The sequence below is a fragment of the Petaurus breviceps genome, unplaced genomic scaffold (assembly GCF_028583685.1).
Source record: "Petaurus breviceps papuanus isolate PSGF00001 unplaced genomic scaffold, PetGlider_PUasm1.0 84, whole genome shotgun sequence".
Taxonomy (NCBI): domain Eukaryota; kingdom Metazoa; phylum Chordata; class Mammalia; order Diprotodontia; family Petauridae; genus Petaurus; species Petaurus breviceps.
Window position 1 is genome coordinate 3425833 of NW_027186645.1, and position 25129 is coordinate 3450961.

Consider the following 25129-nt stretch of genomic DNA (forward strand, 5'->3'; position numbering starts at 1 on the left):
AATTCCATTATACTCCTCTATTGTCCTTTTAAAAATCCTAATCACAGAATTAAATAATTTTAGATCTGAAAGGCTCTTCAGACAATTTACTAGATTCAGGGGTGTGGAACTTGTGGCCTTGAGGCCACATGTGGGCCTTGAGGACCTAGTGGGCCACATATGACCTTGATGTTGCAGGTTGCCGATCCCTGTACTAGACTAATTTCTACAAGGAAAGGGTCTTAGTCTTATTTAAATAATGCCTCTGCCTCAGTACCTAGTGCAGTTGTCTGTATATACTATTCATTTAATTAAGGCATATAGAACCTATAGGGTTATAGAATGATTGACTTCAGAGCTGGAAGCACCCTTGAATTTTATTCATGAAGAAATGGAGACTCCAAGATGTGAAATGACTTGATTTGCACTGGGTCACCAGCCATTGATTGACAGCAGGGTTGATGACAGAAGCCAGCCCTCCTAAGCCCAGTGATCTCTGCACTTCTTCAGCCAGTCATTCTCATTATCTGTTTGCTGTATGTTAAAGCCTTCTTGTTTTATTGTTACTATGATACAAAGACAAGAAAGAATAAGCTACTCAGAATACATCCTACAATTTGTGTATGTTTTTTTCTTTGTTCTTTTTTTTTGGGGGGGGGGTCTGGATCTGTGATTTCACCAATATGGGGAACTCCTAGAATGCAAACTTCCTCTACCAACCAACAAATGCTGGCAACCTCCTATAACTTAAAGACTTAGAGAGTTGCCTGGCACATTGAGAGTTTAAGTGACTTGCTCCAGGGTCACTCAGGTAGTGTTAGAGGAAGGACTTGAACCTAGGTCCTCTTGACTACAAGGTTGGTCGTTACCCACTTGGCCACACTTCCTTTTGTTGTACATAGAGCAAGGAGATTCTCTCTCTCACTTGGAGAGAACTCAACTGCCAGGGTAAGAAGCAACACTCCCCTAGTCTATATTAGGTTTTTTTGCACACACATATATCCCTCCATAAAAGTTCTGCTCTAATGGCTTTTTGCAATGTGGAAAAACCTTGGGTTCTTAAAGGCTTTACCCACAGAATGCCAACTTTAGTAGTTCACCAACCTGGGAAACTTTCAAAGAGAGTCAGGTCCTGATTAACATGAATAAGGACTGCCATAATATGGCCATGTTATTTGAATTTGCATTGCATATTTCCAGTGGACTGGAACCAGTTACTCTAGTCTACATAACTATGACTTTAAAGAGTGCCTAGCATTATAGACAAAGCACCATTCTTCATGCCAGGCATCTGAGCATTAGCCCAAGTCCAGAGAAACTTACCACCAGAAGTTTGGCAACTGGGTAACAAAATGTTCTGACCACAGTAACTTGTGAAGATTATCTGATTAAGGTGCTGAAGGGCCGTGAATTATATCAGAGTAGAGTCCACAGTGATAAAGTTCGGGTCCTTTCAGTATAGAAATGTTATATATAGTATATCTAAAGATTTCACTAATCCATAGATGCTTCTTTCACTAACATTTAAAAGGCATCAACTAGTGTGCTTTAATATTTCCATTGCTATCTTTATGCTATTAAATTAGCAACTGAATTTTACTCTAATAAAATTCATTAAAATAGTTCAAATGACAATGGACTGGGGTAAAATAGCACATAGAAAAAGAAACATTACTGCATTTTGGCATATGCCTCATAAATAAATACATTCCCCTTCAGCATCCACATATTTCAATGAAATGCAACAATTTGCATTATCAAATTACGTTCTCAAAAATCCTTTTAAATATGACACTTTAGCAGTTGGTTTCTATGGGCTATTGTTAATCAGGAAACCTATGAATTTAGAGTACATTAATTATTATGCTAATGAAAGATTTCTTCTCAAAGATATTATTTTTGTCAATAGAAGGCTATTTCATGAAAGTAAAGTATAATTACATCTACAAAACTATAAGGCAAGCAGAACTTTGTTACCCAATGATAGCTTTTTTATGTGGGAAAACTGGCAAATTATTCTAAACAAATGATTAAATCTAGCTGATTTATTTAATTAGAACTAATGTATAATGCAGTTAGTTGATGAAGGATATTGACAATTCAAAGAAGAAAAAGAAGACTATCAAATAATAGAAAAATTATTTCGGACTTCAGAATGTAGATAGCTTTCTCTAGGGTTTGACTGTGGATGGGAACAGTTACAGGACCATAGTTTAAAAGACTTGGTGGAGTCAAATGTAGATTTTGTTTTTTGTTTTTTAAAGGATGGGGATAAATCTGGGTATGTTTGAAGGTAGTTGTTAAGAAGTCCCTGGATAAAGAGAGGTTGAAAATTAGAGTGAGGGAGAGGATGGCTAAAAGGATCAATTCCTAGAGGAGACAGGAAAATATCAAGGGTCCTGTTCTTAATAGTGATAATGTAAAGGCACATAATATTTGTGCTCTAGGGAATGACTTCAAATTTTCTTTAAACATCTTCATTTGGCAATAGTAAAATTTCTTTAAGACTATGCCCTAATCAGATTAATTCTCTGGGCTCAGGTTAATTCATAAAGCTAAATTAATTATATTCCACTGTGGTATGGTCTATTAGAAAGAGCTCTGGGCTGGTAGTTAAGAGCTTGGGGTCATGTTCCTAGATCTCCCATTAGCTGTATTACCTAGCCAAAAAAGACCTTCTAGATGTTCCTCATAAAAGGCATTTCACCTCCTGCTTTTGCAATAACTATGTCCCATGCCTGAAATATACTCCCTTCATACCTCTGTCTCTCAGAATTTCTAGTTTCCTTTAATGATCATCTACAGTTCCACTTTCTATAAGTGGCTTGGTCTGATTTCCTGTTGCTCCTAGTGCCTTCACTCTCTGCCTCCCTACCCCATAAACTTTTATCTATGTTGTGTATATTTGTATATGTATAGAGATCAGTTAGAAAGAGCAGTGGATAGAACACTGGAACTAGAATCAGGAAGACATCTTCTCGAGTTCAAATCTCATCTCAGACACTTAGTAAATGTATGACTCTGGGTAAGTCACTTAACCCTGTTTGCCTCAATTCCTCATCTATAAAATGAACTGAAGAAGAAAATGGCAGACTGTTCCAGCATCTTAGCCAAGAAGAACCCAAAAGGGGTTATGAAGAGCTGGGCATGACTGAAATGACTCAATCACAATGACAAATATATGTACGCATTGTCCTAGCCAGACTGTGAGCTACTAGGGGAGGGACTTTACGTTTTTGTTTTTGTATCCCTAGCACTTGGGATCAATCACTTAACTGATTGATTGATTGGCCTAGCAGCATCACTTTATCTACACCGCTTCAGTTCAATTCAATAAACTTTTAGTAAGTTCCGATTATGTAGGAACTTCTGGGGATAAAAAAAAAAAATGAAAAAAAAAAGTAGTGTTCCTTGCTCTCAAGGACATTTCCTTATCCTAAGAATATCTGTTTTACCTACCTTAAAGAGTTGTCATGAGGTTCCAATGAGATGAGATGTAACTATGCTTTCAAAATACATAAAAGCACCCTATAACTGAAAACACTCCCCTGTTAACAAAAAGGTCTGGTAGATCAGTTTGGTGGTTCAGTCAAATAAGAGACAGAAGAAATTCCTGATGGGAAACTAAGTTGTATAATCCAAAGTGCTTCAGTAGTTGGAAAAAAATTCAGTCTCGGAATAATTGCTACATAGAAAATGGCTGAACATACCTGTAATAGGACTATTGTTTTCTTCTCCTGGTATCCATGACAACTGAACACTCCTTTCAAGAAGACTTGTCAATTCCAAATCAAAGGGCGGATTTGGACGATCTGCAGGTCAAACACATACATTATGATCAATAACCTCAGGAAAGGGGATCCAACAGTTATCCACTCTACTATTCAGATAAGAATAGGATGGAAGGAAATCTTACAGACATATCACAGTTCAGTCTTAACATGACAAGCTACCGAAATGAAATGGAAATAACTGAGGTTTCTTGGGACACAAGGCACAGACGAAAACTTTCACTGAATTAATATTACTGACTTCCATTTGCTAGTTTCTCAAGTGAAGATCAATCATTTATAATTTTAAAAATGGAAATTAAAATGCATGGATCACCAACATTTTCAGTTTATGAGTCTTCTCATAAACACAAATGGATGTTTACATAAGAAATCAAAACTTCATTTCTACCAGAGGAAAAATGGAGAAGAGCAACTTCTAGAAATGAAGTCTGACAAGTACAATGGAATTTACCAATCTCAGCATGCATATTTAAGCCATATGCTTAAAGTCATTGCCTAGTAACAGCACTAGGTTAGGGACTTGGGGAGGTACAGTTACCCTTGTATGATACCAAAATACCAATTTATTATAATCATTATATTACAAAATATCCGCTCTATCAGAATCCCTCAACTCCCAGGCAATAACATGGAAAATGGTACTTTAGTGTCCCATAGAATTAGAGTGCCATCATGAGCACCCACCTACGGAAATAACTTTGACCCTAGGGTTTTAAAAAAAGCCCCCAAAGATATCTTTATTTATTTTTGTTTATTCATGCAGAAGCAGAAACAAAAGATGTCAACAAATTAAAGTCCCACTACCATATCACATATGACTGAAATTAAAATCCAAGGAACAATTATGTACAAAATTAGATTTCTCATTCAAGTGCTAAATAAAAAAGCAGCATTGAAAAATGGAAAATAATCTAGAAAGTCATTTCTGATTTCATTTCCAGGTGTCAGGAAAAGTACATGTCATAAATGCATTATTATTTGTCATTCTTTAGTGATTTATATCACATGAACATAAATCAAGCTAAGTCTGTATCAGAAATGCAAGAATAATGTCAATGAATCTCTTCTGATCCTCTTTTTGTTGGGGTGGGGGGAGAGGTACAATTTTCCAGAAATAGAAACCAGACATAACCTTCAAAGAACTGAAATGAAAAATAATTTGTGGAGTTACATATTTTAAATAGTTTTTTCACTCTGCAAGTATAAATGATAACCTTTTAAAGTAATGTATCATTTTATAATGTTCTTGTCAAATTACATACATTTTATCAAATGAATTGATTGCATAATAATTCGTAAAATTTTTAGAAATGAATAATGGCATGCTGAGTAAAAGAAACTCCAATGTTAAAATGAAGAAACTATTTATGGTAGTAAATGACCAACAAAAAAATTTAGCATATTTTTCCTTAAAGATAAACAATCAACAAATGATATGTAATGGAAAAAATATTGATTTGGAGATGTGAAGTACGTTGAAGAGAAGACAGAAAAAGAAGATTTGAATTAGTTTACCGTAAACAGGAGCTGGAGTTGGAGAAGGAGCCAGAAGGACGTTAATATAAAAGAATTTTTGTCAAAGTTAGTAATAGAAAGATATAAGATTTTACAAGCAGAGACTGCCTACTATAGAAGTTATAAAATGAAATTTACCTATGAAAACATGGCACTAATAATCTCATAGCAGCAATTTAGAAAAAAATTGATTTTGTCTAAAAATCACTCCATCATCTCCCTATTTGCTCACTAAACTATTATTAAAATAGTTACTCAGTATGTATGTACACTACTACTTGCTAAGAGTTTATCCGTATGATAGACATAGTCTTGACAAAAAAATGAGACAATTAGTTCTCAGTTGGATTATTATGCTATTCCTAAAATAAAATTCAGTTAAAGATTCCGTTTTTCCATTATTTGCTGAGAAACTCTATGTGTAAGTTTTCTTGTATTTGTTTAATGTTTGACTGTCTTCTTACCAACGACTCTAAGCATAGCACTTGCGGAAACAATGTCCAGAGATGTATTTGCTATACAAGTGTAGGTTGCATCATCTTCATCACTTATGTTCATTATAACCAGATGGTCGTTATCGACACTGAACCTGCAAATGGATTAGATTCAGAGTAATCCCAAAGGTCATTCACCATACATATTTCATTATTATTTATAGGCACTTTCTTAGCTCTGCAGAAATACCTTGCCATTATCAATAGAGAAAACTGACGTTTCCACTTTATTGTAAGAGTGTAGTTTTTAAAGCAATAAATTTGGCATTAACTTTTTTTTTTTTGGCAAAGATGGCTCTATGCCCATGATCTTGATTATGTAGCTCCAGAGAATGGTTTAATTTAAGAAACCCTGATGAGTAAAAATCAAAACTTAGAAAACAGATATATAAATATGGTTATATAGCTTCACCTTTGTAAGTTTCTATCTAGTGCCTAGTACAATGCCTAGCCCACAGTGGGTGCTTACTAAATGCGTGTCTATTAGGAATTTGTTATTTTCTATACCTATCTGGAGCGACAGTTAAGATGTGCATATTCTCACATGGGGAAAAAAGAGTGAGAAAAGAAAGGAAAATCTTGTTTATCAACAAGAGGGATGGAAATATAGGTTTATATCCGTGGCAACAACTAGTTTTCCCAAGTCTGAGCCAAACATGCTAAATATTTTCTTAGAATTTCTGTTTGCTTTGAAAACAATGACACATATATATGTGTACTTAAACTGTTTTGTAGTTAAATTTTATCAGGCTTAAATTAACTAGGGTTGTCTTTTTATAAACATTTAAATAATTTATTTTTTTCTTCTATCACTGACTAGATTCCTTACACCAAAAAGTGAGGGCAAGGGGGAGAGGGAAACTGAGATACATAAAGAGCCAGGCAGGGCACACAGGCTCAAAAGCATGACAGAATTCTATTGGGAGCTTATTAGTGATGCCTCTGCCTTTCGACTAAGAAGTATAGGTGTCATCAGGTCTCATTCAAGGAACACAGGTTTACATGTTCTGCAGTTGTGTTAAAGGGAGGAAGCATTCTATCCAGGAGAGGGCAATGGTACTACTCACAAAGAATGAAAAACAGTTTTTAACGAACTTACTAGAATTCATGACATGGAGAAGAAAAACTGCCCCAAAGTGGAGCTTTACTCTTCAACCCTTAACTTAAGGACATTAAACCTGCCTCCAAGAACCTTTAAATATAAAGATCAGAAAAATTCTTGCGTGGTTGCTCCACTGTTTTCAATGAAAACAAAACCAAAATACTCACCAGATAATAATAATACTTAGCATTTGTATATATTGTATAACATGCAACACTGGACCCTGGCTTTTTGCCTTCCTCTGTGTGTCCTTAATGATGATAATAGCTAGTATTTATATAGTTCTTTAATGTTTCCAAATTGCTTTACAAATATCATCTCATTTTATCCACACAACAACTCTGGGAGGTAGGTGCTTTTATTAATTCCATTTTGTACATGGGCAAACTGAGGTATACGGAATGACTTTCTGCCAGTCACATAAGTGGGAGGTATCTGAGCATGGATTTGAACTCAAGTCTTCCTGACTCCAGATCCTTCACTCTATCTGGGTAGCCATCTCTGCCTCAAAGAAAAAGCTTTCTGTCGTTTGAAATTTCTGATAAGGATTTGGAAGTCCACTGGTAATTACCAGTATTATATTCCCTTATTAGAATTATCATAGAAACATTTACGTAGAGTTCCATGCTCTTGATGAGATATAAAAAAGGAGATCAATATCCAGAATTTAAAGATTCTGCCCCTGCATAAGAGGACCCACAGACATAAAGAAATGGACAAACTGAGTATCCAGTTTCATTCCAAAACTTAAAATGTTCCAGAAGAGAAATATAATAAATATAGTGTGATAATATGTAACATAACAAAATAAATACTTATATATTCTTGGAATATTAGATTTTGGAAGCACAAAAAATAAACCACTGTGTAATAGCTACACGAAAGTCATGGACCAATTGGTAGTTTAAAGTGCACGGGACAAAAGAGAACAGAAAGTGAATTGGAAAATCATGAGAAAAAAGTCTTTTGCAAATACCTTCCATCATTTGGCAGCTCACCATTATCCTTCAGCCATGTGAGAGTAGCTATTAAAGTTGGATCGTGTTTTACTTTACATTCAAAGGAAGCTTTGCCACCTCTTTGCACAACTTTGTATTCAGGCTGTTTAATGATTCTGGTGGGATCTGAAATTTAGAAAATTATTCTTAACCATCTGAAAAAGTAGGAAACTTGCTTGATGAAACAAATCAAGGCCATCTGGCTTACCTTTGATTTCTAGATGAACATCATTTTTCGCCATCCCTAACTTGTTCCTTACTACACATGTGTAGGTGCCTGCACTGTCCTTCTGGGCCACAGGAATTTCCAAAGTTCCATTGTCATGAAACACGTATGTGTTCTCCTGGAGAACACTTCCTTTTGTGCCCTTAAACCTACGTAGCAAAACGAATACGAAGAGGCAACATTTGACACTCATTTAAACTCAAATACATAAAGCTCTATTTTTAAAGGTCAAGGCGAACATTATCTGAATTTAAGTGTTACATTCCATGTGGAGTTGGGCACAATTACAATGCTTATGAGCATTCTTGCTTCTTTATGCACCAAAGTCGCATATACCACAGGTAAAATGATATAAACCCTGAAAAAAGTGAGCACGTTAGACAACTTGATTGTATGTGCAATTAAGTACATTTATAAAAAATAACCATGGGCATATTAGCAATAATTTTTAAATGGCGATAAAGCTGGCAAAATGAAAACTGTTCTCCCTGAAGGGTCGTTTCCCTTAGCTTCTAAAAGAAAATGGGAACCCTAGTCTAACACGTAACTTTCCCTCCTAGGAACAAGATAACTAAGAGATTACAACTACAATACAGATAGAAAGGATGCATGGGATTTGTGGATAGGGACACATGTGAGGCATTATTAATGACGGGAAGTGGGATGTTGTATTCTTTCAGATCCCAGGGTTATGGCTGCCTGGAGAGACCATACAGATAACTGAAAAGGAGAACTAGAAAGCATGACCACAGGTGTGGCAGCATTGTCATGATCGTGTTCTTTGGGGGGCCCACTATTTCCAATTTCTATTATGTGGTAGAACTATTTATCTCCCCATCTAGTTATTCCATTCCTTCCTTTTCTGGAACAACTACTCTCACTTTCCTTTCTGCCTTTAGTTAGGCCAAAATATTCAGGAGAAAATGGTAATGACCATCTTGATTATGAGTGTATGAGACTGTAAATGTATATAGCTGAGGGAGGGAATAGGAGGCATATGGAAGAGTAAAAGATCCCAGCCATAGAATCTTAGAGGTGAAAAGATTTTAGAGTTTAATCTAGTCCATCTTCCCATTCAATGTTATTGTATTACTTCTATAGCATTACCAATGGAAGCTTGTTCCATTACTGGACAACTGTGGACAGTGTGGTACAGTGGGAAAAGCAAAGGATTTGGAATCAGCAGACCTGGGTTTGAATCTCAGTTTTGCTATTTACTACCTGTTTGTCCTTGGATGAGACACTTTTGCTGGTCTCAATTTTCTGAAGTGTAAAGTGGGGGGCTGATCTAATGCAGAAATGATAAACTCAGGGCCAGCTACTGCTTGTGTACCTAACTAGATTAAGATATAATTAGGAAATGTTTAACATGATAAATAAAAATATAATGCAATATGGGCAGCTAGTTCAAAAGAGCTCAAATGTGACCTCAGCCCTAACTAGCTGTGCCTATATATGTGTCTTTAGTATATATTAAGTGCTATATAAATGTTGCCTATTATTATTACTAGCTGTGTGACTGTGGGCAAGTCACTTAACCTCTATTTGCCTCAGTTTCCTCATCTGTAAAATGGGGATAATAATAATACCTAACTGCCAGGGTTGTTGTGAGGATATAATGAGTTGTAAATAGTTGTAAAGCACTCAGAACAGTGTTTGGCACATAGTAATTGCTATGTGAATGTTATCTATAATCATCACCATTATCATTACTGTTAATTTTTGTTTTTTCTAAGTCACTATGCAGCCCACAGGAATCTACTTTTATTTAAGTGTGACTATACTGATATAAATGATTCCCAATGTCTTTTCCAATTCTAAATGATTGTGATAGCAAGCACAGAAGTGGTTCATACTTTGTTTCAGCTATTGAATTAACACCTGGTTTCAGTCTGTTAAAAAACAGAACATGTGAATTCCACAACTTGTGAACCCTAGAACTTGTGAACTCCTGGGGAGAAGCCAATGACTATATAAGGAGAGCCCCAGGACTAGAGACAGCAGGAGCTGAAAAAAGGACTCTTGTGGTGGCAGAGTCAAGAAGGAGAAAACTTGTAATATCCTGGCACTCTGTCTGCTCTGTCAGTGTTTATGTTTATGATACTTTGTACAGAAGCCCTGGGACCTTACTGGAAGCTCTGAAAGAGGATTTTCTGGTTGTATGTGTACAGAACTCCTGAAGGAGGGTTTTGGAGGTCCTGGGACTTTGCTGATGATTTGTGCTGACCTCTTGGACCTTGTTTGTGGGTCTGTGTTGATTTATATGTTGATGATTTGTGTTGAGTTCTCAGACCTTGTTGGTGGGTCTGAGTTGATTTCACAGGCAAATAGTGAATTGGTGCCAGCAATGTGCATGAATATTGTTGTGGTTCTGTTAAGCTTTGTCTTCCCAGAAACAAGAACTATGAAGGATTTGAGGTGGACTGGACACTGTGCACTTCAATATTGAACGGGAACTGGATGAAGAACTGGACAAGGAGCTGGGAGCTGACTGCCTTTGAACCCAGGTGACAGTTAGAGCTGGCACCATGGAAGAGGAACCATGGAAGCTGAGAGCCAGCCTTGAGTCAAGCTGATAGAAGACTTTACTTGGATACTCTGTACTGACTGATTATGATTAATATTATGATTTACTGTGACCTAGGAGTGGATGACCTGTGTATTTTCCACTACCCCTTAAGAGGTTACTGAGTAGTGACTCATGACTGAGTAGTGACTGATGATTGATAGTTACTGATGATTGAATAGTGACTGATCTGTAACTTAGTGTGCCCCACGAGTGGAGAACTTTGACTATTGTATTTTGTGACCCTTAGCCTAGTTAAGGACAATTGAATGATTGAGTTACTAAATGATTGTACTTTGTTGAAAACTATTGTGACCACTTTGGTGAAAACTATGTCACCATTTTATTGATAAATCATTGTGAATGCTGTATTTTGATTTTCTGTAATAAGTTGTAACATTGTGAATGTTGTACCTTGTTTCTGTGTGAATGTTTCGCTTTGATTTGTTATTGAATAAATAGAGTGTTCACTATACTATGTAATCAGAATCTTGAAAGCTGTTCACAGCAGCAGTCCTCTGGAAAGCTGCTTGTGATTAGCTTTACAATAATACCTCTTGGTGACTCTGTAGAACACGGCATGCCAATACTGCCTTGGGGTTTTCTTGGAAAAGATTCTGGAGTAGTTTGCTATTTCCTTTGTCCACTGGATTAAGGGAAACAGAGGTTAAGTGACTTGCTTAGGGTCACACAGCAAGTGTCTGGAGCTGAGTTTGAACTCAGGTCTTCCTGACTTTAGGCCCAGTGCTCTATTCACTAAGCCATCTAGCTGCCTCTGTATGATGACTTCTCCCCCACCTTCTCCTTCCAGGAGAAAAGGTCACAATACAATCTGTTTATTGCATGTGACTTATCCAGGTATTCTAAGAAGTTTACCACAAGGGGTCTACCTAGTGAGCTGTGGGTTTTCTTGTCACTGTGAAGAAACCAATGGAACATGAGAACTATCCATTTGACTATCTTTTGTTTTGACTACATAGCTGGACCATTTTCTTATCCTATACATAGTATTGGGATAAAATTCAGCATTATTTTATCACCTTTATTTTTTGAAGAACAGAACAACATATTTATAGGTGAAGCAATACAATCTATGAAATTTTTGAAAGATTAAGAACACCATGTTTTGAGAAGCTCTGTACCCAAAAACATACCTACCAGATTAATATTATTAATATGGCTATTTTTAAAAAATAAATTATCATTCTCTCTATTACATTCTTTTCATTTTGTGTGAAAGATTGGTTTGTATGTTAATAAAACATTCTTTTTCCATTAAAAACTAATAAAGAGAGGAAAAAGAAGAGTAAAATACAGTAAAATATGTCAACTTTTTAAAAACAGGTACTGTTCCTTACCATTCGATGGTAGGAATAGGAGAACCAAAGAAAGCACAATCTAACAAAGCAGGCCTGTCTGTAATGACCTGATAGTGTAAGTTAGCTTCAGTAAGTATCCGTGGTGGTTCAGCTAAAAACAGGAAAAAATTAAGAGACACATTTCAGACTCAAAAATTAGTCATCTCTAGTAATTTGTTTGTATTTTCTTGTATGGCTTCATGTTAAATCCTGCCATCTTAGTACTGACTCTGATACCGGTTGGTAGGTTAGCTTGGAAAAGAGCAGAATTCCATATATATTCTGTGTTTATTGAAAAATTAGCACAAAGGACATTAAGAAGACAAAATGTGCTAGTTTCCAACACCTTCACCAAGACTTTCATGGTTTAAGCATCGTTACTGAGTTAAAAGTTTAATTCTCTTTTTCTGAAGCATTTCTAAATGGTCATGTACCCTTTTGGGGATTCTGATGAAGTCAATGAACCCCTTCTTAAACACACAAAATACATAGTATTACAATGGAAACCAATTATATTGAAATTCAATTATCAAAATTCATATTTAAATAAAACAGTTCATGGACTTCAGGTTCAGAACCCCTATTCTAAAATATCTCAAATACAGGCAAAACATCCTGATTTTTGTTTTGAAAAGGGAAACAACGACCTCAGGTAGTTAAAGAGAAAATAAATCTTCTAGTATTATGGAACAAATTCTATAGAAAATAAGTAAGAAAAATGCTACTTGGGTAATTTAAACATTAAAATTAATTGCTTTCCTGGAACATCAGTTACAGAAATAAATAAAATCTAGATCTCACTAAATACCTATATAAGCAGATTTCTTCTATTGTTATCTAAACATTTTACCACAAATAAGGACTATATATATTTTTTAATATATTCATGAAGTAAAAGTCAAGGATATCATTCCCATTTTACAGATGAAAAACTGTAAGAATAGAATAATTTAAGAATTTGCCAAGCCCGAGGGCAGAAATTATAGTAAAATCTGGATTTTAAAATTACTATTCAATCTTATGTGATTTTTCTTTCCCACAGAACAAGGAGTCAACCTATCAATTAACTAATAAGAGGACTTAAAATTTTTTTTAAATGCTGGGTTAACTTGTTCTTGTTTTAAAAAACGAGACCTAAGAGATATGAGTGAAAGAGAAAGAACAACAATTATGAATTAAATAGATAATTACTCAGGCAGGTAGGTCATTAAGAGGGTAGAATACTGGGTCTGGAATGAGGAAGAACTGAGTTCAAACCTGGTCTCAGACACATATTCCGCTTCATCTCCATGGAATACAAGATACTCCTCCCAGGATAAATTTATCACTTCTAAACTCACTACCATGCTGCTAACTCAAGCCTTGATTGATACAAACTCCCTCAGTCTCTTCTCCTGTCTGATTGGAGGGTGGAATACCAAACTCCTTCCAATACCTTCCTTTAGAGAGGGCAGAAAAAGATGCTCAGCTTACTTTACATCTGTTGCTCTGCTTTTTTTTTTTTTGCTTTTTGGAGGGGCAATTGGGGTTAAGTGACTTGCCCAAGGTTACATGGCTAGTAAGTGTTAAGTGTCTGAGGTTGGATTTGAACTCAGGTTCTTCTGACTCCAGGGTCAGTGCTCTATTCACTGTACCACCTAGCTGCCTCAGTTTTGCTTGGTTTTAATTCCACAGAACAATTGCTGCCACTCTTCTCCCCCATTCCCCCACCCTATTACTTTTCTGCTTCCTTTTGTGTGTTATCTGCCTTTTTAGATTATAAACTCCTTGAAGGTAGGGACTTTTCATTAATTTTCTTTTTGTTGTTTCCCTGACTTAGCAGAATGTCTAGCACAGAGTAGGCACTTAATAAATAGTGTATTGAATTTTCCCTAGGTAAGTCACTTAACCTCTGCCTACCTGAGTTTCCTCAACTGTAAAATGGGGATAATAACAGCACCTATCCCCCTGAATTGTTGTGAGAATAAAATGAAATAATATTTGTAAAGAGATTATCATAGCCTGGCACATAATAGATGACATATAAATGTTTATTCCCCCCCACCCCCACTATGAGGAAACACCTTACCCAAAACGTTCACAAATGCATTTGCCAACAAGTATCCATATTCATTTGAAGCATTACATTGATAAACAGCACTGGAGCTTTCTTGAACATCAGAAAAAAGAATGGTATCGCCATCTATTTTTCTGCTGGGATCATCAGGAGCCACTGTTTGGGTGTAAAAATATAAAGATTCTTCTTGAATTTAACTGTTTGAAGAAATGAATAAAGAGCTTATGAAAGTAGACATGTACAGCACCAAGTATTCATAAACTACAGACCCAGAGCTTAGGTAGGTATTGAAGTAATGAGACAACATGAAAAACTCAAGGGATTTTTTTTTTGGTTTTGTTTAGTTTTTTTTTTAATTAAGAAGCTTATTCAGAATCTGAATCTGATTTTTATTTTTAAAGGTGGAAGAGATAATTTATTCTAACAACAATGAAAATCTACTCCATAGTGTTGAATCATTATCCATCAGCAGGGCTAAGAAAGTTATTAATTTTCAATACTTATTCAGTCTTAAGTGGATAAAGGGGAGTCTGGACTTATAGGATTCAGCCTAAAGAGTATTAATAATGTGTGTAATATCCTCTTAAAAAGGATAGTTCATCTAAAAGATATTATGTGGGCTTTAGATAAGCGGAGATTTCTTGAAAAGCAACCAGAACACAGAATCAAGCCAAGAAGCCCCTACCTAGCCATAAGCTAATGGCTAGGTGACCTCTATGATCTCTTTCAGATTTTAATGTTCCAAGAGGGTGACTGTAGGGGCTGAGCTCTGTCCCCTCATCGAGCTAATTTTGTGGCTACATGCCCCACCCTCATGGTGTGCCCACACTCCAGCTACCAGGGAACTGCCATCATCTGGGTAAATCCACCAGCACTAGGTCCCTCTATTTGCAGTTCTGAGTCCTGTGAGAGTGGGTGAGTGGGAAGAAGAGGGGTGTTTCCAGTAAGAAGAGGAATCCAGGGGTGAGGAGTAGTTGTTATTTTTCTTGTAAAGGTTGGGCATGGTAGGGTGAGGGAAGTGTGCTTTGTGCTAGGAGACCTCCCATTAGGACAAGGCAAGGGGTAGTTAGGGGTCCTCCAGAATCACTTGTTTCTTCCTCACGTACCTCTGCCCAGACCTACCTATCCACTTCCAGAACACTGAGATTCATACTCGATGAACTAAAGTTATCACTGAACTTCAAACTCCCCTGGCCCTAGAGGGAAGGTGTGCCATACTAAAGGATGTGTTACATGTAGGAGTGGCCTTGCCCATTCTAACCCTGATGCTTCTTTTGTACCACCCTGAAAACTCCTTCCTCCCAAGTGTGAATGCATCACAAGACTGGTACCAGTCCCTTCTGTACTCCTTCACTCCCCCCCCCTGCCAAGTTTCTTATTGGAAAGGATTCTAGATTTGGAAGCGGAGGACCCAACTCCTAACTCTGACTCTGTTAGTGATGACTTGTATAACTTTGGACCAGTTATTTCATCCCTGTGGATCTTAGTTTCTCTCTCTGTAAAATGAGGAAGTTGGATGAGATGACCTCTGAAGTCATCTAAACCTGTTCTATTGATAGCAAGAAAATATGGCAAATAAATTGAAGCAAAAGTTAACTCAACAAATGCAGAATTACTCTAATTCTTGTCCAAATAGAGTTTTTATAAGACTATACTGTCATAAACAAAAATTAATACAATGGAATGAGAAATATATTTTCCTGCTTTAGAAATTTCTATGTTCACAAAATTCCTACTCCATTGTATATTCTTTAAAGTTTCTAATATGCTATCATAGCCAAGGGTTAAATTTGGCTAAGGGCTGGAACAATTTAAGCTTACTCTGGCTCAGAGGCACAGTTGTGGGTAAATTCTTGATTAATGATTGTAAACAGTAAGTGAGATGAGAGATCTGGAAGAGATGGTTGAGGGACATTTGGAGAGGAGAAAGAGAGGAATAATATTTTCAAATCCCTGAGGAGTGGGAGAAGAATGGAAAGTTGCTTATTGAAGATAAGGCCCTGTGCTAAGATGCTAGGTGGAAACTATGTGTCTTAGCATATGCATGCATATCAAGCCTGTTCCCCACTTACACCTCTTAGCCAGACATAAGTAGGTAGCTCAGTAAACTATTTGGATAAACCTAGGTTTGCTTTAAGCTACTCTCTGACCTAAAAAAGTCTCTACTGGGGGAGGAGGTGGGTAAGGAACAGCTGGAAATAATAAAGAATAGATTGGAATGAAATGTTTCTTTAAGACATTGGGTTTTCAGCAAAATCTCTTGAGTCATGAAAAGTGAGGACAAATCTATTCCTATTCCTATTGAAACATAATGTAACTGAATAGACTAAATAATACATGGTAATACATTAGTGTCACCCTCAGGTGGTAGGCATTACTGTGCTATTGGACAGAATACCCTTCTGATGAGTGCCAATCCTTTGGTCAAATCCTTATACTGTCTTTAAAAATATGGAGATGCCCAAATAAATTTTAAAAATGAGTAAACTATATCTTTGTCTATCAATGATTAACAAAATTAACTCAGCATTTAAATCAGTTTATTTTATAAATTTATTAGTTTATTTATCCTCAGTTCTGACTGTAAATAGCCTTGTACCACTATATATTGAAAATACTCAGTTCCACCCCAGGTAAGGTTGCTCTCCAATGGTTAAAAAAAAGATATTTTACTACTTTATTTAAAATCCTTTATTATTTTCTTATCTCTAACACATGGTTCATATTATAGTTTACTATGTAACATGAATCAAAATAAACCAAATGGTAGTCTTTCACCCTTTATTTCACCAAGTCCAAACTGTTGTGGTCATATTTATAATATAAAAACCTCTAATATTTTTTCCTTTTTTTTTTGCTTTTTGGAGGGAGGAGGGTAGGGTAATTGAGGTTAAGTGACTTGCCCAAGGTCACATGGCTAGTTTTGTGTTAAGTTCTGAGGTCGGATTTGAACTCAGCTCCTCCTGACTCCAGGGCAGGTGCTCTATTCACTACACCACCTAGCCACCCACCTCTAACATTTTGAAGATTTGTCCACATTACCCTGGAAATTCAATATAGATTATTGTTGAGGGCCAATTCCAGTTAGGCAGGTAGAAGCGGCCAGCTTCTTGCAGCTGCTCCCAGGACAACCAGATGCTGGCTCACCACTCTCTGTGATGTCCAGGGAACAGAGTGCATTGAATTCTTACCCTGGTAGTAGTGACGCAAAGGGAACTGAGTACAAGGGAAATGTACAACCCATCCCATGTGATAAAGGAGCTAGCTTACTCGTAAAAGGTATATAAACCCTGGTCCTCAGATGAAACAATAAACCTCACTGCTGTGAGACTCCACCTGGCCCAGGTCTTCATTCCATGTTCTCCATTTCATCGTGGCTATCCTCCCCCAACCCCCTCCATAGGCCTCAGATTATCAATATCCAATGGCCATTTAAACCCCTACTAGGAGAGTCCCTTTCTGAGCCTCTTTCATCTAAGGTAACCTTCCATGGATAATACAAATGTTCTTTAAAAGGGCATTATTCTACAATACATTCCCAATCAATAACTAATTTCTGAAATCACATAAAATGCTCCACTTCATATAACAATATGAATGAAATCCTGATGATGGATGAGCTTCAGAATATTTTGAAGCCTTAACCCACACCTGCTGTTTGTGAACCTAACATTTTAAATCAGTCCCGAGTCATAAATTATCCCTTTAAAAATAAAATAGACAACACACACATACACAGACATAGACACAGACACAATATTTTCCTAGACTTCTCAACAGGTTGTAGGTATTACCAAGTGTAGAAATGAACACAAATGAGAGAGCACAATAACTAACCAAGGAACAGATTTGTCACATCTTTTGTAAGCAATCAGTATAAACCCAGGGCAATTTTCAAGGGTCCTATATGTATATCTTAGCCTATGGTCCACACACCTTTTTTCCAATTAAATTAAGTATCCAGTTAGCTTTCGGAAAATCACAGAATCTCAGAGTTGCAAGAGAATATAGAAGCCATCTAATCTAATAGATACCTGAATAGAAATCTCTTCTCTGCTAAGTGGTGAGTGGTCAACTAGAGCTCTAGAGAAAGAATTGAACACACCCTGGGCCAATCCATTCCATTTGTGGTTAACCCCAATTGTTAGGAAGCATTTTTTTCCTCATATAGGGCAGAAATCTGCTTTGTTTCAACTTCAATGCATTGTTTGTAGTTCTGCCCTCTGTGGCAAAGAAGACTAAGCTTTCCATATGACATCCTTTAAGATTCTTGAAGACAGTATTTACTCTGCTCTCCCCAAATATCCAGGTTAAATAGCCCTAGCTCCATCAACTAATTCTCAAATGGGAGATTCTCTAGGCCCTTCATGATCCTGTATTAACTTTTCTAAACACATTATATAAAATCAATATTCCACATAGGTACAATATAGTACAGTAGAAAGAAAGTTGCCTTTGGAGTCTGAGGACAGAGATTTGAATTCTAGTTCTGACACTTAGTTCCTGGCACCTGCATGACTCTGGACAAATCAGTTCATCTTGAAGGGCCTCACTTTTTTCATCTCTAAAATGAAGAGATGAATTAGATGATCTCTAAGGTAACCTCTACCCAGTGTGTGCTGCTAAATGTTTAACAACTAGCTCTCTGGGGGAGAAAGGTGCATATGATACATATGAGAAATTTAACCTGTAATATTTACCTTTCCCCATTACTTTCTCAAGTCTACACAATTAATAAAACAACAAATAAAGTCCTGGTTTGTAGTGTTAGCTGATATCTGGGTATAAATGCTCATACACCCCTACCTCTACTTCTAAATCTGATCCTTTCTAAAATACTGTGCTCAAAACTCAATACTCCAGCTATTGTCTGAATGGGTTTGTGTGTGTGTGTGTTATTATCTTCCTGACTTCTCTTAAAGTATCCATGTTATCATGTCTATAAGGAGTCATGGAAGATTTTTGAGCTACTGATGGTTATTGGTGACATATATGGTGAGACCTATCTCATATGATTGTTTTGGCACGGGGTAGATGTGAAAGAGAAGATAATGGAATCAGGGAGGCCAGGTAAAAAGCCTTTGTAATAGGCCATGTGAAAGGTGAAGAGGGTCTGAAGGCACACCATATCTGAAAATATATATTTCATTCTTCACCTACTAAAAGAGATAAACGGGAATCTAAACTGGGTCTTTTGACTCCAAATTCAGTATTGTCCCTCTCCCTTTCCTTTCCTCTCCCTCTCCCCATTAGGTCTCAGTGGTATTTATGAAGTTAATTTGCCTGCTTGAGTAATGAAGTCTAGTCAATATTCGCCATATTTTCTGCATTTACACATAGGCATTTGAAACCATTGGGCTTTAAAAATTTGCTCTTAAAAATGATTTGTTGAATTGAATGAGTCATCTTAGAATTAAAGGCATTTGGGATAAGGTCCATTCTTGTTGCTCGTGTTCAAAACCATAGACATACTTTCCTCTTCCCTTGTCTTCACTTTAACACCCTAGTCAGGTGACAAGTCCTGACAATTCTACCCTCATAACACCTCTCATCTTCCTCTCTTCCTCTCCTCTCAAACTATGACCATCCCTATTCAGACCTTCATCCCTCTCTTGAGGACAACTGTGAGAGACTCTCCAACAAGCCTTCTGTCTCTAGACTAACCACTTACCAAATCATCACAAAAATAAATCAAACACACAAAATAATCTTCTATTACACAGATCTAGCTATGTCTCTCTCCAGCTAAAAATCCTTCAGTGGCTCCCTATGGACCTGGAATTAAAGGCCTCAGTAATCTGGATCCATTTCTAACCTAATTTATCTCTAATCCCCTTCATATACGTTACATTCCAGCCAAATTGGACTGTTAGCTGTTTCATGATCTTGTCATGGCTTCTTTTGCTTCATATATTCCTCCATGCATGGAATGCACACACTTCCATCTATCCCTGTTGAAATTCTCATCCTCCAAAGCCCAGTGCAGGTTCCACCTGCTCTTTCATGACAGTAAGGCTCATTTTTGTATAATCTTTTCAGGATTGATAAAGTACTTTCCTCACAACACCCCTATGAGGTCAATAGTGCAAATCTCATTCTCATTATACATATATAAGGAAACTGAGGCACAGAGTGCTTAAATGACTTGCCCACACTTGTAGATATGGAAAAGGTCAGAGTTACAACCAGAATGGAGGCTTTACAATTCTGAACTCAGTGATCTTTTCACTACATTATATTGGCTTATCAAGCTCCCAAGAAAAAATGGTCTCTCCCACAATACATTTTCTTTGAATGCTTTGTCTGGGTTTTCTCCTTCATTCTTGCCTCTCTGAAGTATCATCCATAATTATGTCTATATCATATGCCCTTTACTCCCCTTAGACTGTAAGCTCCTTGAGGGCAGGGATTATATAATCTTTTTTTTTTTTATCTTTGTTTCCCCAGGGCTTAATGTAATGGGCATTTTGTATTTTTTTGTGTTCAGTCATATCTTCTTCTTTAGTGATCCCATTTGGGGTTTTCTTGGTTCACCATTTCCTCCTCCACTCATTTTACAGATGAGGTAGTGAAGCAAACAGGGTTAAGTGACTTGCCCAGGGTCACATAGCTAAGAAGTGTCTGAGGCCAGATTTGAACTCAGAAAGATGAGTCTTCCTGACTCCAGGTCTAGCCTTCTATCCACTGTGCTACCTAACTGCTCATGCATTTTATATAGTTAACATTGAATCAATGCTTGTTGAATTGAATCTCCCTACCCTTACAGAGTCTGCTGGCATATACTAGCTGTCTCAGCTCATTCATTACAAACAGGAATTCAAACAGTTTCCCTTGACCCAGTGTTTGAGCATTGTGTCTCTACTAACACTTTGTTAAACTACAGTGTGATTTACAGTAGTGCAATTTCAGGAGTTTTCAAGAGCTGATCTTCATTCCTCAAGCCAAAGGGAAACTGTGAATTATGTTGTTTGGTAGCACATGCTGAAGGAGAAAAATACTTCAATGACTGCTCAAACCCAAACTCCCCAGCAAAGTGAGAAAGGAAGGTCAGTGATAGATAATCACTAAAACTAGGATACTGTTGCTGCATTTTAAAATCTCCATCTCAGACAGAAAACACTTTTAAAAGCTTTTATGTGGCCCTTTTCCTTATCAGCTTATCAGAATGTCTGAATCTTTGTCAGTTACCTAAAAGCCATCCTGCTGAAAATTCCCTATTTCATCTTAATCAAACTGTCTCAAGATATTTGGATTTGGCAAGACATTTCCTAGCAAAAAATAAATATTTTCCAAAAAAGCAGTGAACAAGCTGATCTCTCCATGGGGACATAAGCTTCATTTCCACTAAATCCAAGAAAACAGTAATAGTCACAGTGGCATAAGGAGGTCCAGTTGGAAGGCGTCCAAGGTATGAAATTCACTTGTGCTTCACCAGTGAAAATATATGGCCTTATTAAGTAACTACCTGTGGGCTTCTGTGTCTTGCCAGCAACCCAAATCATGTGTCCCAAAGGGAGAATCTGGTGATCTGAGTCAAGTGTGTTTAATTCAAATGAATAATGAAAAAAAAAAAAAGAGGCAAGGCCTCCACAATAAAATCAACATATGCACTTCAGATGACCAGAGTCAAAGACTTAGGGGCAGGATCAAGTCACTGGAGTATAATATTAGGAGGAATCCCTTTCTTTTTTAGTGTAAAATCAACAAACCTTCATCAAACACCTTTTTCCTCTCTCTGTCCCTGTACCTTGACCACTTTATAGTGATGGCTAAACTTTGTCCAACATCACAATGATGGTATTTTTTAAAGTTTGGGATAGGGGTTGGGCCTATGCTTTCATTGTGATATAGAAAACTCCCCAAGGATAAAATATCCACTACCAATGCAAGTCAGCACCTTTTCTTCAACTTAGAGAGCTACCTAGAGTACTAGAGGTTAAATGACTTGTCCAGGGTCACAGTGCCAATATGTGTTGGAGGCAAGGCTTGAACCCAGGACTTAAAAACCAGGTCTTTCCAGCTTCTAGGTCAGTTCTCTATCTACCACACCAATAATGACATTTTATATTTATAGGGCATTAAAACACTTCCAAAGCCCTTTTCCTTTCCCACTTTTTCCTCATAGTCTTAAGAAGAAGGCAGGCCAAGTATCAGTGTTATTATCACAATTTTGCAGATGAGGAATCTGAGGCAAAAGAAGTCCAAGTGACTTTACCAGGGTCATACAGCTAAGTTGTGGTAGGCTGAGATTTAAAACTTGGGTCTCCTGACTCAGACAATCACCTGATGATTCCGACAACCAAGACATTTGGTAGAATGATTATCTCACTAAAAAAGTATAAAGTGAAGTGTTTTACAAACTTTAAAACACCGTGTAAATGTTAGTTATTGTGCCTTCTCCTCTTCCTTCCTATTATTATTTATACCAGACATCTGGGTAATTGGACTGTACTTTTTCACTTCATTAATGGATAGACTATAAAAGGATAATCTCTATACAGGTTATTTAAGCCTTGACAATGAACAACTGAGGACCACACCCCTGGGGTAGTTACTATTGGGTTATGTTAGCCTCAGTCTGACCCTCACCACTACTTTCACCTGCCTGTTGAGTCCAGGTTTTAGCAAATATCTATTTGGCAGGTTCCTGTGGGCAGAGTCTAGTTTCAGAGGTTAGGAGATTCCATCTGAATTGCTTATATGGGATTTCTGGAAGAGGAACAAAGGGGGTGGGGGAAAACCATTTTCAGATGCCTTATAATATCATTACATTTCATGAACCATCCTTTAATATTTTTTTCTAAATGGCCTCACACTATAGATGAAAAGTGCTTATATGGAATAGACATTTTTTTTGTTATCTCAGAGAAGGCATGGAATATTAAATCAAAAGGCAAGATCCTTTTCATTCTTTGATTTTGCCTTTTGCCTCTGAAGTAACCTATATTTAGAATTTCATTATATGTGGGTGTCTTTGAGATACCTAGGCAGTGGATTTATCTCTTAAGGATGCCTTGGTTCAAACGCATTTCCTACTGATAGGCTAGATGAAAGACTTCTCGGAGTCAGTTACTTTTGCTGATGTTAGCTCAACTGTGCCCTTTTAAAATGTTCAGGGAAATGTGCAGAACTCCTGGGTAGCTGCAAGGGAAGACAGTGCTGGTCCATGTTCCCGAGCTATATTTCATTACACAAGGTAGCTGTCTAGAATCAAAATGCAGACTAACCAATAAACATTCAATTTTGCCTCCCTGACTTTTCTGTTTTACTTACAATTCTCACCTTATTTCAAAGTGCCTCAAGGGTGGGGACTGCTTCCTGATGGATGATGACTGAATGCACTTCTCCATCCCATTTTCAAATCTCATTTCCCGATAAAGATTGCTACTCATAATGTTTAAACTCAATTCTCTGGTTCCTTGAAACTGAGAGTCTTTCCAGATATAGAATATATAGGGGGCAGCTAGGTGGCACAGTGTATAGAGCACTGGCCCTTGAGTCAGAAAAGACTTGAGTTCAAATCTAGCCTCAGATACTGTGTTACCTTGGGCAAGTCACTTAACTTGTTCACCCCAGTGGCCTCATCTATAAAATGGGGATAATAATGGTCCCTACCTCCCAGGGTTGTTGTGAGGATCAAATGAGATAAGTGTAAAGTGCCTATATGTAAAGTGCCTATATTAGCACAGTGCCTATATGAATGCTAGTTATGATCACAATGATGATGATGATGTATCTTACCTTCTTATCTTTTTCTTATCTTATCTTTTGCCACACAAAGGCTCACAGGAAATATTTAAAAATAATCTTCAGAGTATTTTTAAACAAAGTTTCTTCTCCTCCACTACCAATTATTTTTTCTTTTTCCTTTCTAAAGTGATTCTTCATTAGTGTCCTACCAGTGTCTGTCTGCTTTTTGGACTAGGAATTAGGAAGATGTGGGTTCAAGTCACATCTCAGATGTTTGTTTACTAGCTGTGAGACCTTGGGCAAGTCACAGCCTTTCAGGTTCTCAGCTTCTTCATCTGTAAAATAAGGGGGTTGGCTAATAATCAGGGATTCTTAAACTTTTTCCACTTGCAACCCCTTTTCCTGATTGGGCAGTGTTCATTTGCATTGTGTGGCCTGAGGGCATGTACAGTACAAAGTACTCCTGCTTTCTGTTCAGAACCAAGGCTGAAGTGAGATGCAACATGGGCAAGGGCCGTCAGAAACACCTCGGATTCCTTACACGTGTGAGGTGTAATTAATCTGTCGCGCATTCAGAAACCTTTTACTGGGGCCAAATTTACAAAACACTGGATTGGATGACCTTTAAAGTCTCAACCAATTCTAAATCTAAGATCCCATGACTCTAACGTCTTTCATCACATTTTAAAGGTTTTCATTTAGTTTTTCTCTGTCAAAATGCTGAAGACCTATCTCTGGCTAACAGAACATAACTATTGTATCCCTACTCCCAGGTTAGCGGCATCTGCTCCTTCCTCTCTGTGGTCATTATGGCTATTAGACCACTGAAGAGTACCTTAAAGGTCCTACTGCCTATAAGCCTAAAGCTGATGAAGCAGGAAGCTGTCCTCTCTCCCCAGTCAAATGGACTGGTAGGCAGATTATCCTTTGTTAGGAATGCACTTTGATGAATACAGTGACCCCGAGGTAACAAAGAGACAATGCTCCATATTCATCCAGATAAATCAGTAAAGTACCAGAACTTTTACTGGCTGGACAGCCAGAATTTTGCTTCAGGGTAATGATTCCCTACTTAAATCTGAAGGTAGCCTTTCCTGTGCTTCCCAGATCTGGGTCTCCCCTCCATCAACCAGTCCCATATCACTACTTCCAGGATCTGATCCTCATAGCAACTGGTCCAAAGTGTTCCTCCCTTCTAGCATGACTGTACCCAAACTTTCTGCTCCAAGTGCAAAAAATCCCTAGTTATGGTTCTGTAAAAGACTATTGGTCAATGTTAACTCCACAGAGAGAAACCTAGGGAGGTTAAGTGATTTGCCCAATGTCGACATGATAAGTTAAAAGAAAAGCC

At 37.3% G+C, this 25129-nt stretch overlaps 1 protein-coding gene across 9 annotated transcripts in view; it reads right to left on the reverse strand.

Moving 5' to 3' along the window:
- Positions 1 to 25129, reverse strand: part of NRCAM (neuronal cell adhesion molecule) — a 319224-nt gene that overhangs the window by 41118 nt on the left and 252977 nt on the right. For all 9 annotated transcript variants that reach the window (XM_069107011.1, XM_069107012.1, XM_069107014.1 and 6 more), the window contains 6 exons: positions 14101 to 14244; positions 12033 to 12144; positions 8091 to 8257; positions 7861 to 8008; positions 5753 to 5877; positions 3690 to 3791 (listed from right to left, as the gene is read on the reverse strand). In XM_069107011.1, the coding sequence (XP_068963112.1) occupies positions 3690 to 3791; positions 5753 to 5877; positions 7861 to 8008; positions 8091 to 8257; positions 12033 to 12144; positions 14101 to 14244 (798 nt within the window). The remainder of the gene's footprint in view (positions 1 to 3689; positions 3792 to 5752; positions 5878 to 7860; positions 8009 to 8090; positions 8258 to 12032; positions 12145 to 14100; positions 14245 to 25129) is intronic.